Source organism: Nothoprocta perdicaria, unplaced genomic scaffold (assembly GCF_003342845.1).
Source record: "Nothoprocta perdicaria isolate Ctin4 unplaced genomic scaffold, notPer1 scaffold_71, whole genome shotgun sequence".
In the NCBI taxonomy this organism is placed as follows: Eukaryota; Metazoa; Chordata; class Aves; order Tinamiformes; family Tinamidae; genus Nothoprocta; species Nothoprocta perdicaria.
Window position 1 is genome coordinate 3,220,320 of NW_020455988.1, and position 17,337 is coordinate 3,237,656.

At 41.5% G+C, this 17,337-nt stretch overlaps 1 protein-coding gene across 2 annotated transcripts in view; it reads left to right on the forward strand.

Moving 5' to 3' along the window:
• PPP3CA (protein phosphatase 3 catalytic subunit alpha) overlaps positions 1 to 17,337 on the forward strand; it is a 158,080-nt gene that overhangs the window by 126,042 nt on the left and 14,701 nt on the right. For both annotated transcript variants that reach the window (XM_026050887.1, XM_026050888.1), the window contains exons 7-10: positions 386 to 463; positions 1,733 to 1,827; positions 10,284 to 10,409; positions 12,997 to 13,071. In XM_026050887.1, coding sequence (XP_025906672.1) covers positions 386 to 463; positions 1,733 to 1,827; positions 10,284 to 10,409; positions 12,997 to 13,071 — 374 coding nt within the window. The remainder of the gene's footprint in view (positions 1 to 385; positions 464 to 1,732; positions 1,828 to 10,283; positions 10,410 to 12,996; positions 13,072 to 17,337) is intronic.

A 17,337-nucleotide genomic window follows, 5' to 3' on the forward strand; every position in this document is an offset into this window, starting at 1 on the left:
TATCATTGGCACACTTGGAGATTTTTTTGCAACTTTTCATTTTCTTACTGCATCATTTGCAAAAATAGAAGTATGCCAAGACTTGCCTCCAAAAGCATGTGAGGTTGCTAGTGAATTTCTTTTTTTTTGGTTCTTTCCTGCATCTTGCTTTTGCCGTACGCTGGCGTACGTGTCTGACAGCCTGCTCGTGGATGTGAGTTTCCCCATAAAAGCACCAGGGCTGGGAGGGAGAGTGGGGGGAAAGGGGCTGCCTCTGTGGCTCGCTGCCTGCAGGTCAGGGCTGCCCTCATGAGAGCTGTGTGTTGGCTGAAGTGTTTGAAAAGCTGGAGTTATATGTGGTGCTTCTGATAATGCCATAACAGGTGCTCTTATTTTCTCCCCCCAGTTACCCTGCGGTGTGTGAATTCCTACAGCACAATAACTTGTTATCTATACTGCGAGCCCACGAAGCCCAGGACGCTGGGTAAGTTCTGTGAGGCGAGGCAGAGGCAGCACTAGTGATGAACAGCGTGGCCTGGTGTAGAACCAGGAACGAATGAACCACTGAAAGGAACTGGGAAACTGGGAAATAGCAACAGCTATTATTTTTATTAATATTTTAAGTTATATGCTAGGCTACAGGGCTTATTGAATCTCTGCATATCCAGTTACTCAGTTTTAGTGATTTATGTGGCAGGAAATGACCACATGAGATTTAAGTGCCAGACTGACAAGGGGAAGCAAGTCCCACCCAACAAAAGAGTTTTACAGATGCCTCCAACACTGAAGTCTCGCRTGCTGATTGCCACCATTCTTGGGAAGTAATTTGGCTCATGAAGGATAGAACTGTCATCTCTTTACGTCTTTCATACCTAACTGACACTCTGGTTTTATGGTTTTATGGTTTATCAAGACAGCAGATTGTTGGAACTCAAAATGTTCAAAAACGATTTTATGATGGATTATCAGTAATAGATATAAAGAGCTGAAGAGACTGTGTGCAAAGGTGGTCCTGTGTGCAAAGGTGATCCAGTTGGGATAGTTATGATGCAACTTGCCAGAGAAAAGCTAGCATTTTAGGCCACTTTTAAAGTATTTATTCACTGAAATGCACCACTTGTGAGTTTTAGTGAAGGACAGTTATTTCAACAAATAGCTTTGCATATCTTCCTGAAGTGTTTACTTGGAGGCAGAAAATTTACCTAATTGGAAAAGTAAGAAAAGATAAAGTAACAAGATCATAGGCATGGGGTTGGTATTCAGAGTGCATATAAAAAGCTATTTTGAATATTTGAATTATCACATGCTTAAAAACCTCAATGCAATTAGAAGCAAGCTATTAGTCTGCCCAAAATAACTGGCATGAGATACCCACGGGTAATGAAATTTCAAGTTTTTCTATCATATTGCTTTCCACAAAAAGGGTGAAAAGTAAAATTCTGAAGAAGAGATTCTGAAGCACCTGGGGTGCTTCACACTTGCCTTGAGTCCCACCAGGTCCCTGTCACCTGACTCCAGAGATGGACACTGAGCTGCAGGTGGAGGTGCCCCTGTCACATCTGGTGAAATCCAGTGACATCCCCAGCTGTCCCACGGCGAGCCGCAGGGTAGATCTGCGGGCAGCGCACGCTTTCTTGCCGTGGGGTTTCCAAAACCTGGTCAAGTAATTCAGTAGGGTTTTTCCTTGCTGTAAATTAGGCTAGTGACAAATGCACATACCACACTAGACAATAACAACTTCTCTTTCCTCCAGGTATCGCATGTACAGGAAAAGCCAAACAACAGGCTTCCCTTCGCTAATCACTATTTTTTCAGCACCAAACTATCTAGATGTATACAATAACAAAGGTAAGATTAAACTTCTGTTAATGTATAGCAGACTGCATATCCCTGTACTCAACTGCGTTTCACTGTTCTTTCTCTCCTTTCTCTTCCCTTTTTTATTAGTTCATGCCTATTCAATTTATTACATATTACAAATCAAGTTTATTAGTGGCAGATATATCCCTTTGAATATAACTGTAGGTTCTAACATGCCCTAGGATATTTCTGAGTTTTGACTGCAAGTTACTAAATACCAGAAACAAAACTGAAAACAGCTCAATTAGAGAAATATTTTATGAAATGTTGTGGTTGAGAACTGTTCCTTTTAGTTAATGATTTGTTCCATTGCTTTTTCCCAGTAAAATTCAGAGGGCTTTCTTTGGGCAAGCACTAGCTAAGAAACCTGCCAATCATCAGCGGATGTGGGACAGAATCCATATTGGCAGAGTTCCTTTGTATTTTGCTTATTAGTCATTGAAAAACTATTCTATAGGGAGTAAAATAATAACATTAACAACAAAAAAAAAAAGTTTACAAATGAGCAGTGATTGGTCACTCTAAAATCTCAAATCTCACCTGAATACAGTGTGTGCAGCTTCGAGGAGTTTATTGCTGCATTCACTGAGATGTTCTCTTAATGAACTGGAAAAAAATCACAGTTCTAAAAATAAAACATTCTAATAAACCTGTCCTCCTATATGTTGAAATGAGCAGTCATCTTTACTTTCTTCTACTCCCAGTAAAACTAAAGTAATTTGTGGACAACTGTGAGAAAAGACTGTATTTTCCCTAGTGATAGCATTGAAAGTAGCCTCACTGCAAAGTGATCAATCTTTCTTGAGTGGAGACATTTTTAATTTTGATGCTTGCCTTCAGAGGAAATAAGTGTTTTGCTTGAAACTTGCACAAAGAAACTACTTGAGGCATCATTTTATATTAGAAAACTTTTGATCTAAAAGCTGCTGTGCAGCAAACTGGGGAAAGAAATAGCTCACAGGTAGATAATGGGCTCAGTATGTGTTGTTTTCAAAATGTATATTAACTTGTCAAAAAATTAGTAAAATTGTGAAAAAAAAAATCCAAGCAGAGCTGTTTATGTCAAAGTAAATAACATAGGGGTTATTCTAGCAACTCAAAAAGAGCAGGATGAAACAAGGAATATGTTAATTTTCTTGGCAACTCATTGCTCTTGGTGGAAAAAAATGTGCTTAGTTTCTGAGTTAGCTGTTTTGGGTAGAGCATAGGTCAATGAAATGTCTGTTAAGTACCGTGATTTAGAGCAGTACTTTAACTTCTCTTAATACAAAGCAGCAGTTCTGTGCACGCACTGCCAAAGGGATTTTTGTTGTAAGGCAAAGATTAGATAAAATTCACTGCTGATTTACACAATTGAAGATGTGTTTCAGTGCACAAAGTTCAGGCAGCAGCCAGACCTGCCTTTCTGATATGGCTGTTTCAGAACAGCCACTTGGCTTGTTTCATGGTTCTCAGCTGTGACAAACAGGCCTCAAACCTGGCGGGGGGACAGTCCCTTCCACTGAGGGCTCTGCACGGGTCTCTGCAAGGTGTGATTAAGTGCAGCGATGGCTGCAGTTCAGATTGACTCTGAGGATACCAGGTCTGAGGGAGCTGGGGCAAATAAGCAGTGGGGTGAGATCAGCACCACTGAGCCTCTCTTTAAAATACCAGTTCTTGAAAATGCAGAGGCTGGCCTTTAGTGGCTTCATAACACATTTTTTTCTGTTTAGTTTAACTAGCTCCTCTTTGGTTCAGAATTTTGATGCCTTGTTTCACGAGACGAAGAGCAGTGGCTCTTGGCATTTGAAGTGTATCAGGCATCTTTGCTGCTGCGCTGCTCCTGCATCCCCAGCTCAGCTGCGACTGGCTGAAGAAAAGCACCGTTATCCTCAATCCCTCGGAAGCTTGTTGGCTGCCTCGATTTGCAGCAGATAAATTGGAGCGCAAAGCTCGGGACTGATTGATTTCAGGAGGTGAAGGAAAGCTTGTCCATATTGAGATGTTACAGGAAAATTGTTCTAGCTGACTCACTCGGTGTTGGCACACAGTCTGACTTAAAACTAAATCATCAGGTCTTTTGGTTGCTACAGGTAAAAGTCCTTGGAAAGAGAGTTACTCTCCTCTAATAGGTGCCTTCCTTTACTACTATACATTTTTAGTAAGCTTCTGATTGCCACTCGGCTAATAAAATCACACCGCGTAAATTCATGAGAGGCTCCATGTCCCAGTGAGGGAAGTAATCTTCCAAGGTCATTTTTGAAGTGCATTGTATTTAAAAAAGCAGAAAGGAGCTAGGAATACTCTCTTTCTGTACATACTTCTTCGCTTCTGCAAAGCATTTGAGGCAGACAGGACTTGGTAGCTAGCTTTGAGAAGGGTTTATTCAGTCCCAGTTGGAGAGGTGTCCCTGGAATCGGATATTTTCTTAAAGAGCAGGAGAGAGGGAGCTTCCATAGAGCAAAGAGAGCTTTGGCAGTAAAAGATGAAGATAAGGGACCTGACCAAGCTCCCATTGAGCATGCATGTGGTTAATAACGCTCTTAGGGAGCCCTCGCGCAYGCTGACACGCGGCACTGTGCTGACATGGAAATCTCTCTTGGCTGCTCTCGGCTGCATTCTGGCACCACCGGCAGTTTTCTGTATCCTTTCAGTTACTGGCCATGGCCTCTTGGYGCCTGGGTGAGCAACTCACCCATCATGTGGCTCCCGGTCCTGCCGCAACCCTGGCCCCCTCAGCCGTGCTACTTTGGGTGCCAAAGTCAGGCTCTTGAATTGGGAGGCTGATGGGAGAGGGACGRTTCCCTCTTGGACGTAGTGGAGACAGAGAGAGGCTGTTTAAGGCGGTGATTTGAAGAGTCAGTAACTGGCAGGACCTGGTGTGGGTCCCTTCCCAAGGCTGCCTTCCTTGCCTGCAGTTGCAAGGGCCCTCCCTATCCATCCTAGGGAATGGCACAGGTGAAAGGGATGGATTCATACTTGCACCTCTACCAACTTCTCAGATCCTCTCCAGCATGGAGAGGGTTAAAAATCCTCATGCAGGAAAACAAATGTTTCAACTGTAGTGGTTACTGGTCGCCCTGAGAGGTGCAGGAGGCTCTCCTGGTCACAGGTCGCATGGGTGCGTGCACCTCTCTGTGGGCCCTTGGGTGCCCATCACTAGGAGAAACTCTCTAGAGCAGCACGGCAGAAGGTGCCAAAAATTACTGTATCCTGTGATGTGCTGGCTTTGTACAACGTCTAAACTTTGGCAGTATTTCAAATTTTAGTATCTTTTAATGCCTTCATTAGGGCATACTGTAATACTGCTCAGGCCACACCAAAAAATAAAGCAGGAAATTTTACAGGAGTACTGCAGCGGTGGGCAATTTCATTTGTGACTTATTGGCAATACTTAATATTTTGTGTCTGGCTGTCACTTCAGTATGTTCATGCTTTGTGGCTGAGTGAACAATTTTAACTAGCTGTCTAAAGACAGGCTATTATCTTTTGAACATTTTTAAAAGATTAAGGTTCACAGTGGTGAGATAACCACCAGAGAATCTGAAGCTATTGAAGAAAATAATGCGATGTTTCCTCTAGCGTTCTTCAAAGCGCATGTGGCRCTGTGGAAAGGAAAAGCAGCAAAGAAAATATGCAATGGGCTGGGGGATGCTAGAAGCTGCACATTGGAACAGCTCTTGGTCGTGGCAAAGAAGCAGTGCAGCAATGGAGTGCTTAGAAAATACAAGCATGTGGTGTTCCATAGGCGCCCCTTAACAGGAATGCCTAATCCCAACAGATCCAACAAGATAATTATTTTTGTGTTAGGCAGAAAGCAAAGCGTAACATGCCTAGAAGGAAACGAAACCAAACACATGTGTCTGCTACAGGAAGGATCTTTGAGAAATAATAGCACTTGGGGAGAAAGAAAAATGGCATAACCTTCTGTTTGCCCTATCAGTTTTCTTTAACACTTTATCACTGCCTCTGTAATGAGACCTTCTCAGGGAAACAAAAGGTTTTAAAGAGCAGCTGTTACTATTATCTAGGCCATCTCATTGCYAAGCCAGAGAGGTTTTGCTAGAAGTCATTTTTGTGGTGTGTTGATAAAATCCGGAGCGCTCTCCCACTGTTTCTTTTGAAGATACAATAGTACATCTAAAATAAACATCCCCATAATTCTTTAAAGGGTGGTTTTCCTACTGTAATTGGCAGTGCTTTTGTGTTCTGTTATTTGCATCATTACCTTATACAGTAAGTCATTTTTCCCTTTGATAATGTTTAAACTCCTTAAGCATTTTTACTAAGCCTTATCCCTGACCTGTCTCCGTCAAAAAAACCCTGTGGTTACTTAGCAACTCCGCTGGAGGAGAGCACGCTGTTCCCAGCCGCACAGTTAATGCTTGAGTTAATTTGGCATTAAATCAGAGACTGAAATTCTTCATTACATGAAGAATTTGAGACCTTTCCCTAAGTACTGTGTTTGCTTCCTAAAATCAGGGTGAGCTTTCTGAAAATTTACACGTTAATCAGTTAACTATTTCATTCAAAATGATTTTGAGGTTGCTTATCTGGAGGATGTACATGCTGAGGCTAATTTTTCAACCTTTTTTTTTGTCTGAAGGAAATAGCAATTGATTTATACTGAAGAATTGCATAGCAGTTCTTAAAATGCGTTATTTAATGTCTTAGCATCTTTCTGGACGATAGGTAATGCAGTTGATAAGGTTGGTCCCCTTGTAAAAGTGCTTAATTTGGCTTCCACTCAGGCAGGCGGGTGCAGAGCCGTTGGAGATGGCAGGGGTATCTGGCTCCACTGAGCACTGGTGGAGCGGAGCTCCTGCAGAGGAGTTAGGGGTGGCCCCAYTTTTTTACCACCCCATATTTCCTTCTATAGCTACTCGTGTTAAATGCTTGAAGCTAAACAGTATGAATGCCCCTCGCCTGCTTCATTATAGTGTTTCTTTTCATTCTAATGTAATTTCAGCATTGGATAGCTCAGTTTACTAGCATTAGAAAGAAGTATAATGTCATTTGGGATATCTGCACTTCTTCAATTTACAAAACACTGCCTTCTAAAAACTCATTTCCAACAGTGAGTACCAAAATTAGGTTAAAATGTGTGTGGCTGTTAAGAATAATAAAATAAGATTCTTGCTCTGGTTGGTGATTACAGACTATATAACTATGACTGGTGGTTTGGTCTGCTAGCATTTATCTGACTATAGATTTGGAAAGTACAAGTATGGGGATTGCAGTCTGGAACAACTGATCTTGGAAACATTTGACAGAGTGAGGTTTTCTTGAGGTACTAGTTTCCTAATCAAAGGAATCGCTTCCACTCGTTGGTGCTGCCTCAGCGAGGTGCCRTGTGGCCTCCAATCCTTCCCAAGACTCCTGCTCTTCTGGGGGCATCGCAGGTACAGGAAAGCTCAGGTAAACTGCTGAAATAACAAAGCAGCATTTTCTACTTGACCTAGTACAGTTTGTCTTCCTCATCAGGTAATGTGCTGGCATCAACTGATTAGTTACCTAATAAAAATACTTAGTGTGTGTAGTATTTATAAGCTATGAAGACTTTAAATTGCAAATTCAGGAATATGTTTGTGAAGCAGTAGCTCTACTTTATGCCTTTAAGGGCAGGTTTATCTTGGAAAACATCAGTCTTTGTTGTTACATCACTCTCTTGTGCAGTGGTATTTTCTTTTGAGTGGCTCTTGGCTATCTGTGGGGGCCTGACAGGCCTTTTACAGAGAATAGTTCTTAAATGCTGCTGTTGGAAGCTGCTTTTGCAAAATCATTAAATTACATACTTTAATATTTTGCAAAAGCAGCTTCCAACAATCTTTTTAAGATAATCTCAATTTACATTCCTTTAAAGAAAATATAAAACTATATATAATTTAAAATTTTCCAATTTGTCTACTTAGAGGCTTCAGGCTCTTTAGAGAGGAGTTTTAAAATTTACTTGTAAAATGGTTAACTGAGTTTTTACAAAACTTAAAAACAAACTTGGTGGGTGAACTTAAGAAACAACAGGAAGGGAAACTATCTCAACTCACTATAGTGTGATGAAACTGAAATACTTTATATGCAGCTTTTTAGTCCTTATAAATAAATCATCTCATCCATTAAGCAGTCCTTCTAATGTGATTTTTTTTTTAAACTATGCAACCACAAACTGTTTTGTTGTTGTTGAATTTTGGCTCTGTATAGAAAGAGAATAAATCTCGAGCTGCCTTAGGTAACTTCAGCCAAGCACTGATGGAATCATTAAGACCACTGACACCAATATTCTCATATTTGCTAAGAGCAATATTTAGGTATTTTTTTTATTGAAAAATAGATGGGCAGCCAACTGTGCCGCTACAATGGCCAAGAGTCAACTGTGGTTTATTAAAATGAAGGCTGCCAGATTGTCAAAAGATCGCRCAGATGTTAGTGCTTTGCTGTGGGCAGCAGCAAGTTGGCTCCAGAAACTCGCAGGTCACCTCCACACTGCTGTCTGGCATAAAGCAGAAGAGACTTAGGAACCTCTTAAAGGTTTTTTGAGGAGCAACAACCAAGCACATGGAAAGAAAAATTCCTCTAACTGGCACTCAGTGATGAATAGGAAAGGGACAAGTAATTGGGAGGAATTGTTCATCTCCAAGCAGCTCTGCAAGATGGCACGTTCATACGTAGCTGTGACCCTGCTGCCATGTGGCTTTGCGGCCAGCGGGGACTGTTGAGGAACCACGGGCTCCTGGAACAGAGTTTCTCACTGGGGAGGATCGATGGGCACCGCAGGAAGAATGGGGAAAACAGCATGACACGTCTTCAGCTCTAAATGCTTTTGGCGTAGAATCTCTGACATACTCTTAATGCTTATTGTTTTATCACTTATGAAGCTATTATGTGTATTGCTGCTTTTGATTCAATTTTATTTAACTAAAGCTCAGGAGAATCATTCTGAAGGTCACAAGTTACTAGATTTTGTCAGGATGGTTATTGATGACTTTAAAAAGGCAAATTGAAACTTATTTATTTAAAGTTATATACATGCTTTCCAATACATGAAGTATATTATTTCCTGACTAAAAATTCTTTGACAACAGTTCATCTACTGTAGCAGAACTAGAACTGCATGTGCTATGAGATGGAGTTAGTAAAAGCAGTTCGCAGGAGACTGAGCACCTGAGCTGGGGTTACATTCAGAGCTATGAGTAAATGCAAACAGGGAGTTGGCCAGTGAATGTCATCTAAAGTTCATTGAGCTGTTCTGAAAAAGGAGCGAAAATCCGCCCTTATTTTTTCCATTTCCAGCTTTCTTTTTAATGAAAATGTAAAGCACCATCATTCCTTACACTGCATGGAAACTTTAGCTCTGGCTGTCTCAGTCCCATCTTGATCAAAGATTTTGTCTGCAGTCTCTACTACTTGCGTTTTTCCAAACCTTTATGTCTTTGTGTTGGGGACAGTGACTCTTTGTTTTTAGGTGGCCATCAAAAAATTATCTTTTTGTCCAGAGTGAAGAAATATTTACTCCTCTATTTCATAAATGGATAGTTTGTCTGGGTTTTTTGTAGACGTTAGTTCATCTGTTATATTTTCAGTATTATTTCTCAATATTACTACTTTACCCCTCAAATAAATCACTGGTTTCTTTTTCTCTCTGCCTTCACTGCCTTCATTCTTACTCCTTTCAGTTAGACCCAAACCACAGTCATGCTATTCCTCCTGCATCCTTACTGAGCCTCCATCCAATGACAATCTCTTCTAGCAACAAATTGCTGTTTCTTATTGATATGCTTTTTAATACTTCTGTTCATTTTAAGCTGTTTTGTTTCCCCAGAATCAATCAAATCCTATTTCAGATAAACACGAGAAGTTCATTAGCACAGTTTAGCCCTGAAGTTGCCCAGGTACTTTAAAAAGTATAAGTTTATGGCATAAATATCTGTTTGGCCCACTTTTAGCAGATGTAGTATTTTATTTTGATGACTGTGACAAGAACATTAGATAATTTAAGTGGTGCAAGATGAATTCTGTTCTTACACATTCATACTAAAGGGAGCAGGGACTAGCACGTGTAGAATTAAATAATGCGACAGGAATCAGCTCTACATTACCATGAATGAATTATGTTGAAAATATTCAAACTCAAAGTGATAAAGTTTTCTCTGCTGTCGCCACCATGCGCTTGTAGGGCACTCAGATAAGTATGTGAAATGGATGGCTGTGGATAGGGTGCCTTGTTCCCTGTTGGTGGGGAATCCCAGAGCTCCGATCAGCACCGCTTCCCTTGAGAGCGCGTCCGGGCACCGGGGCATGCTGGTGACCCAGCCTTGGACCGCGAGCAGCCTCTCACCCCGCTGGGGCTGCCTTTTCTTTCAACTCACGGCCAAGCGCTCCCGCTGCGTCACGCGGCTGCTGCTGCTCTGGGGGCCGGGCACACGTGTGTAGCTGACAGCTTTCTGTTTTCTTTCCTTCCTCCCTTACAGCTGCAGTATTGAAATACGAGAACAACGTTATGAATATCAGACAGTTCAACTGCTCCCCTCATCCCTACTGGCTTCCAAATTTCATGGATGTGTTTACCTGGTCCTTGCCATTTGTGGGTGAGAAAGGTACGTACCTTTGCTTTGCTCGTAGAAACTACAAGGTGGTTTGTTATTTGCTCTGTACATGTCCAAGTTTATCTGAAATGACATGAATAATTTGAAGACAGATCACTTGTCTTTGAGGATCAATCTGAAGAAACAGGCCTTGGTGAGGGCAAGCAATTACCACACTTTCCTATCTTTTATGATTTCCCCCTTTCAAGGACATGATATCATTGTTTCTGCTGTGGAAGTAGGTTTATGACATTGCCAGCCAGAGAAGAAACTTACAGAATAAAATTCTTGTGATTTGTTCATTTATAAGCTCTTTGGTATTCTCTTAGGTATTGTTTACTGCCTGAAGAGCATCCTATCAGAGTTTGTTACCTCAAGCTTATGTCCTTATCCAGCTGTCTCAATTAGCTGGCAATGCGTSGCTACAGACGTGGCGAGACTGGGGCTCGCTCTGGACAGCTGTGACTAGCACAGGCGGCTGGCAGAAGGGAAGAACCTGCCCCTCGGTCCTGGCTTTGCCCAGAGCTTGTGGTGCCTCATCCCGAGCGAGCAGAAGCCACCAAGGGCAGCTCATGTCTTACTGCACCATGAAGCTCTCAATGCTGCCTGAAACCAGCTCCATGCTAGGCATGGCAGGCACACAGGAGGCGGGAAAGGCCCTTCATCTGCCCTATCCAATGCATGCCTAGTGGCAAGCTGTCAAAACCTGAAGTCGTCTTTTTTTTTTTTTTTTTTTTTTTTTAAGGTCTGAGATGAAACTTGCTTTGATGCATCCATTGTAGCGTATTGCTGATATAGCAATTACTGCTAGAAAACTATAACAAGCTCTTAAAAGCTACTTAGAATAACAGTTCTCTCCTAATAGGCAACGTAAAGCATAGCCAGCTGTGACTCTTACCTGTAGTCCACTTTGTTTTCAGTTACTCCTTCCTACTAGGAAAGATGCCAGGAGAAACCTAAGGTCAGTGGGAATAAAACAGGTAGATGATAAAAAACACATCAACAAAGAATAGGCAGTTGTGCCCACTAATGGAGTTGTTGCATAATCCATGGTGATGCAGCTTGTAGACTTTTGTAAAGCAGGTAACACGTTTTCATCGTCTTAGGCCTAGATTCTTTTTTTTTTTTTTTAAATGAATGTGTTCTGTGAACATGGGTCTGAACGATGGGTTTCCCACAGGGGTTGTTCTCAGCAGAGGCTGTAGACCACACAGTAAGATTAAGCAAGCTCCTGGGATGATGAACACTTTCCTTCTTTACTTCTTTGTGACTTCCCAGTGGTCACTGTAGACAATAGCTTAGAAATTTTTAAGCCACAGAAGAGGAAAAGGAGGTGAAACCCATGTTTTCCCTTCCTCTGCAAAATAAACCTCAAGGGAATAGGAGGTGGTGCTCTACACGGCTTTTGATTTATTTCTTTTTTTTATAGACTTTTGCCCTCAAAGGCCATCCAAGGTAGGAAGCTATTAGTTACACTGGTCATTGGTAGCGTGGAAAGTCTTTCCACTAATACTGTTATAGGAAAATATTAAATCCTTCACTAATTTAGGAAAAACATAATTTTGTCCCACCCACTTAATTTACCAAACCATCACTTTTGTCACAGAAGATTTTAACCACCACTTGATTTTAAAATTTACACTTTCAGCCTGTGTAGCTGCTGCAAGATTAGATGTGCTTGGTAACCCTTTTAATGATGCTTATTACATGTAGATGTAGTCAAGTTTTTAATCTGTCTGCTAATGATTTCACATTTTTACCTCTTAACTTTGACTTTTTTGAACTCTAAATTCCACTTTCTTGGTTGTGATTTTGGCAGTGTGGGGGAGGTCGGCTGTACTTGTACTATGTGTCTCCAATTAGTTTCCCACTGTTGCCTTTTCCAAAAAGGGCTGGTGCCAATTCAGGTGCAGCTTGAGGCTGAGCCTAGAGTGCACAAGTTGTGCAGTCAGCAAGCTGTACATATTAGAAGTGTAACTAAAATGACATTTCTATCCATATTATTTGCCCTGGATTTCAGGGGACACTAGCAATTTATATTCACCTCAGAAGGATTAAGCATTTGCTAAATTCAAAGTACAATATGCAAAATCTCAGTATAAATGAAGGTATTTTTGTGATCCCTTTTAAAACCTTTTCAATGGGAATATCAATCCTTTAATTTGCTACATAAGGAATTCATATGCTGCAGCAACGTGGCAGGAAGTGAAGAGTGGTCAATTCTGTTAACCACTTCTTTGTCCAAGTTAACTGAAAGGCAAAAATTTGTTTACAGGGAGAAAAAATGTTACCAAGTTGTCAGACATCTGCAGAAAGAGAAATCGTAAATGCATGATCAAGAAAAAAAAAGTTAGTTTGTTGTGGTGTTTGGTATTTTTGGATCAGCTGTTCATTAAAAGGTATGCAAACAGCCCTTTTGCCAAGTACACAGGATCTTCCAATTCAAGGTTGTATTGCTCCATGTATCAAGTGAGGTCCATGTTTAAAAACTGGTTGCCATTCCCATACTGCGTTTGCATTAACACTACTACACCTACAGTTTGCTCTTAGACAAACCTGTGAACCTCAATATCAACGTTGCATTTGTTTCCCATTCTAGTGACTGAGATGCTGGTCAACGTGCTGAATATCTGCTCCGATGATGAATTAGGGACAGAGGAAGATGGTTTTGATGGTAAGAACCTTCTCTCTTTGGTGGAGATGGTTTGCTTTGAAACTACTTTAAAAGTTTATTTACTAACCGTAGGATAATTCTCTGGATCCCATCTAAGTTCTGGGCTGCTCAAAGCAACTGTTGCGCTGAACTCCAGTGGATTTGCTTACTGCATGTTTTGGAAAGAATTAATGTAGCTTTTGCCCTGTTCTAACCCTAGCCAGAAATACAAGTCTCTTGCTGGTCTAGCTATATTTGATTTTGAAGAAAATGTATTTCCTTTCATTAAATTTGGGTTGTGTTGTCTTGAAGGGGTTAGCTGTTGATTTTTATGCATACTATCCCAGTGTTTCTTATGGAAAGCTTCACTGAATGGATGAAATAATTTGATTTGGAGTAATTACCTTTYCTGCAGCACTACTTCGAGGTGTGACTGCTACAACTTTGGAAGAACAATKCTTGAAATTTTATTTTGTTAATCTGAAAACTTTTAAAATGCAGCTGTGTATTTCAAAGTCTTTCAGAATCAATATAAATGTTAAAAAAAAAAAAATGTATGCAAAAACGGTTTCTGCTTTAGAAAGGAAGGGGAAAGAGTTCCACTTACGTTGTTACTTGATCTGGAATCTATAGGATAAGTCAGCTCATTCCTCGTACCTGCTGATTCCTTTGTATTGGATATTTTATCCTGCAGCCTGAAGCTTCTCAGAAGTACATTTATTCTGTTAGGCATTATTTTCTGTTATGACTGTATAAGAGTAAATTGCAGTTCTCCATAATCTTCTCAGTTGAACAGATTTGAACAAATCCCATGTGTTCCTAATGTTCTTACTGCAAATGTTTTCTGCATTAAAAGAAAAAAAGAGAGAAAGAACAAGAAATATAGTATGCTAAAAAAGTGTTTTGAAAAATACAGCATCACAAGGCAACCAGTGGAAATAATCTCGACATGTCTATGGGTAAAATGAAAGAAAGGAACAATGAAGAACTTTTCAGAATGACAAATATTTAATGAAATTGTAATTAGTAGCCAATAATTAAATGATTTTTAACCTTTAGAAAAGGACCTSTACCACAGATTTTTCCTATATGATGTAGGATGTAGATTATAGCACTTCTTATTTCCTCCAAAAAGGCAAACACAGGTCCCCTCCATTCTGTCAAGGCTACGGAGTGTGGACATGAACCATTATCTTGCAGGACTTGGTACAAAAGCTGAGTTTATTGAAACCAGTAATCAGTGCAGAGAAAACACCTGTTTGAATACTGAGCCCAGWTTTTCTCATGAAATTTAAATAAGTAGCTACTGTGTAATTAAAGCAATGTRTGAAACTGTATGGAGGCATACAATGAGTAAAAACTCTGTCAAATTAAGTACAGTAGCAAGAAACCTGCATGCTTGAAATCTCTGGTTCAAGCAAGCTCTTAAGCACAGGCTGAAACACCACTGAGTACAATGAGGAGGGTTTTTGAATGAGTTCAGCTTTGGCCTAATATTTTCACTTGAAGTTGTGCTGTAAACTTTCATAGACACTAAACAGAACACGCATGGGCTAATGCCAAACTTGTTGGACCTCTTTTCAYGTGATGGTGAGAGTGTTGGTGTTGCCATGCAGAAGCTACAGCAGTGTGTCTTCATGGTTGCAAATAGGTCACATCATCAGGGGTCTTTGACACTTTGTTCCTACAGCACCTACAAGATAACGATCTCTGGCTGTAAGAAGCCTGGGTGTTTTCTGTGCTGTGTGGGGGCGATGGAGCGGGACCCAGGCGGCCCCGGAGCTTCCGGGGGGGGGGCTGCCCGAGCAGGAATGCAGCCTCAAGTACTCTTCCCCACACGGCTCCGCGCTGCAGAGCTCTGTGCAGCAGCATTACAACTGCTGCATGAGGAGTGAATAAACAGTGCTGATTAGCACAGTGTTTAACTCCATGGTCTAACTGGACTCAGATTTTTCTGGATGAAGACTTTCCCTGGGGAAAACGTTGTGTTGAAGGAGGTGCTGGAAAGTTGCAGGAAGGTGGAGCTAAATCCAGATGTTGCACATATTGATGTCCACTGGTAGCTGTCCAGGGAGTCGACAACGCTGGTCCCCAACGTGCTCGGGGGTGCCCTCCTGCCTCCCACCCACTGGCAGCAGTGGGTTAGTGTGGATGGACACATTGAAGAGATTGAAGGATTCGGACATAAAAGCAGATTGGAGAGTTGATTAGAGAGAGGCTGATATTTAATGATTTCCTGTTGCCTTTGGAGTTATTAACTCTACTGTAAGGGAAAATCATCTCTCAGAGATAGCTCGATCCTCTCTCGCTTTTCTTATTTTTCTTAAAGCATTGCCTTTTTGGGGAGGGGGAATACAGGATATGTTTCTTTTGTGGTCTTCATGAAATAGAACTGATGATGATCAGTTTACAGCTGTTTCTGTAAAGGCTGTATATTGACAGCCTTGTAGTAGGTCAACATTGCTGTCATTTTTCTTAGCTAATTTTTGCCTAGCTCCTCTGGAGGACTGCGGAGCACAGTCATTTTGTCCACTGACATTTTTCTTTAGACTGATAGAAATGCCCGATATCTGCAACAGCAAGTGCCTTTTGTTTGATGAAATGATTCCCTTAAACTATCATTTCTCTTTGCATCATCTGTAGTTTTCAGGGCTTGCTGCTGATTTCCTTTCTCTCCTTGCAGTTTGAACATGCCCTGACCTGGGTGCCCACATGTAATGAGAATGATCCATCACTATGGTTTGCACTGATCATTCATTTGTTACCTTCTCTTTCACATTCTTGCCCTCTGTCTTCCCCTCTCACTTTTCCCTTCAAAACAAAACCCCATCAATACTGCCTGACCTCACTGCACGGTGTTCTTGTGAGCTGGTTTTTGATCTGTCCTGCATGTTACATGTAGCCCTGAGCAGGATGCTCGGCAGCATGTATTCTTTTTGTGTTTTTTTTTTTTTCTTGTTTTCTATTCCTTAAGGCAATAGCTTTGTGAGGAATCTGATCAATTTATTGTGGGCAATTTGTGTGCTTCAATGGGAGAGCACCTCAATAGCAACCATAGTGCCCTTTACCAACTCTCCTTGATGGCCTAAATTGGCCTTTTGGGTTTGCTTGCTTTAAAAATGAAAGGACAAAATATGTCAAGTTTTCTCATCTCTGATAATTTGCTCTTGTACTTTTTCTTTCCTGTTTGCTCTGGTGGTTGCAACATAATCTGATGCAGCAGAAATGTCTTGGGTGAACATTAGCTAGAGTGCTGTATGGTTTGTGCATCAGATGTATTGCTTAGCAACCCGAGCTGCAAATACTTCCATCACGCCAGCATACAGTCCTGTTGTATTTTAATTGGTAACGTTTCTGGCCTCGTGTTTGAAAAACTAAGCTGCTAATTAAAAGGGCGCAATAATACAATAGGCAACTTGACACACATGCTCTGCTTGCTTTGTATGTGTCACTATCATGATTTGGCATAAAGGGACTTCTTAATTACCTGCATCAGTTTTCCCACTGTCCTCACTGCGGTAGCACACAGTCTTCTCCTGGGAAAGCGATTGATGTAGTGCAGGTTGCAGCCATTCCTGCTCTCCTGAAGTACAGCTTCCTGGGGAAAGTGCTGCACTCTGACGCTAAACCAAATTACCGAGTCAAATAATGTCTCGCTGACCAAAACCTAGCTGCATGGTGAGCTSTAGCTTGTGAGTTTGGCCCCAGCTCTTCAGCACAACAGACTCTGCCTAGGGAGAGCTCTGCAGCAAGGAGCACAGAGACTGAGTTAGCAACAGCCAGGGCCCCTTCCTTAGGTGCTGCTCCCTCCCTGGCACCTTTGTGAGAGCATCCAGGTTTGTGGCTATGCAAGTGAGAGCGTTTTAGCTTTTAAATCACATAACTTGTAAAGAGGAGAGGAATGGGGGTTAATTTTCATAAGTTTGTTTTTCTACAAAACCAGCAAGGTGAGGCTGCAGTGCCTGCTTGCTCTCTGTTTTAATATGCTAAATATGCTAGTTTACTTTTCTTTTTGCCAGAGGAAGTTGTTTCTGTACCGCAAGTATTTCACGTTCCTCTGACACATGAACAGGTAGCATTCCCCAAAGGGGAGCCGTGATGCAACGGGGCCCGACCTCTGCAGCGCTGCACTTGTGCTGCTGTGAGGCTTAAAAATGCAGTCCCTGGCAAATGCACTGCCGTGGCCGCGCGCTGCCTGTGCGCTAGGTCACTCTGGCTGTTGCATGCGTGCAGGAATTGGAGGAAAGCACATGTGGGCTGTGCAATGCCGGCTTGGGAAGCAGCAGT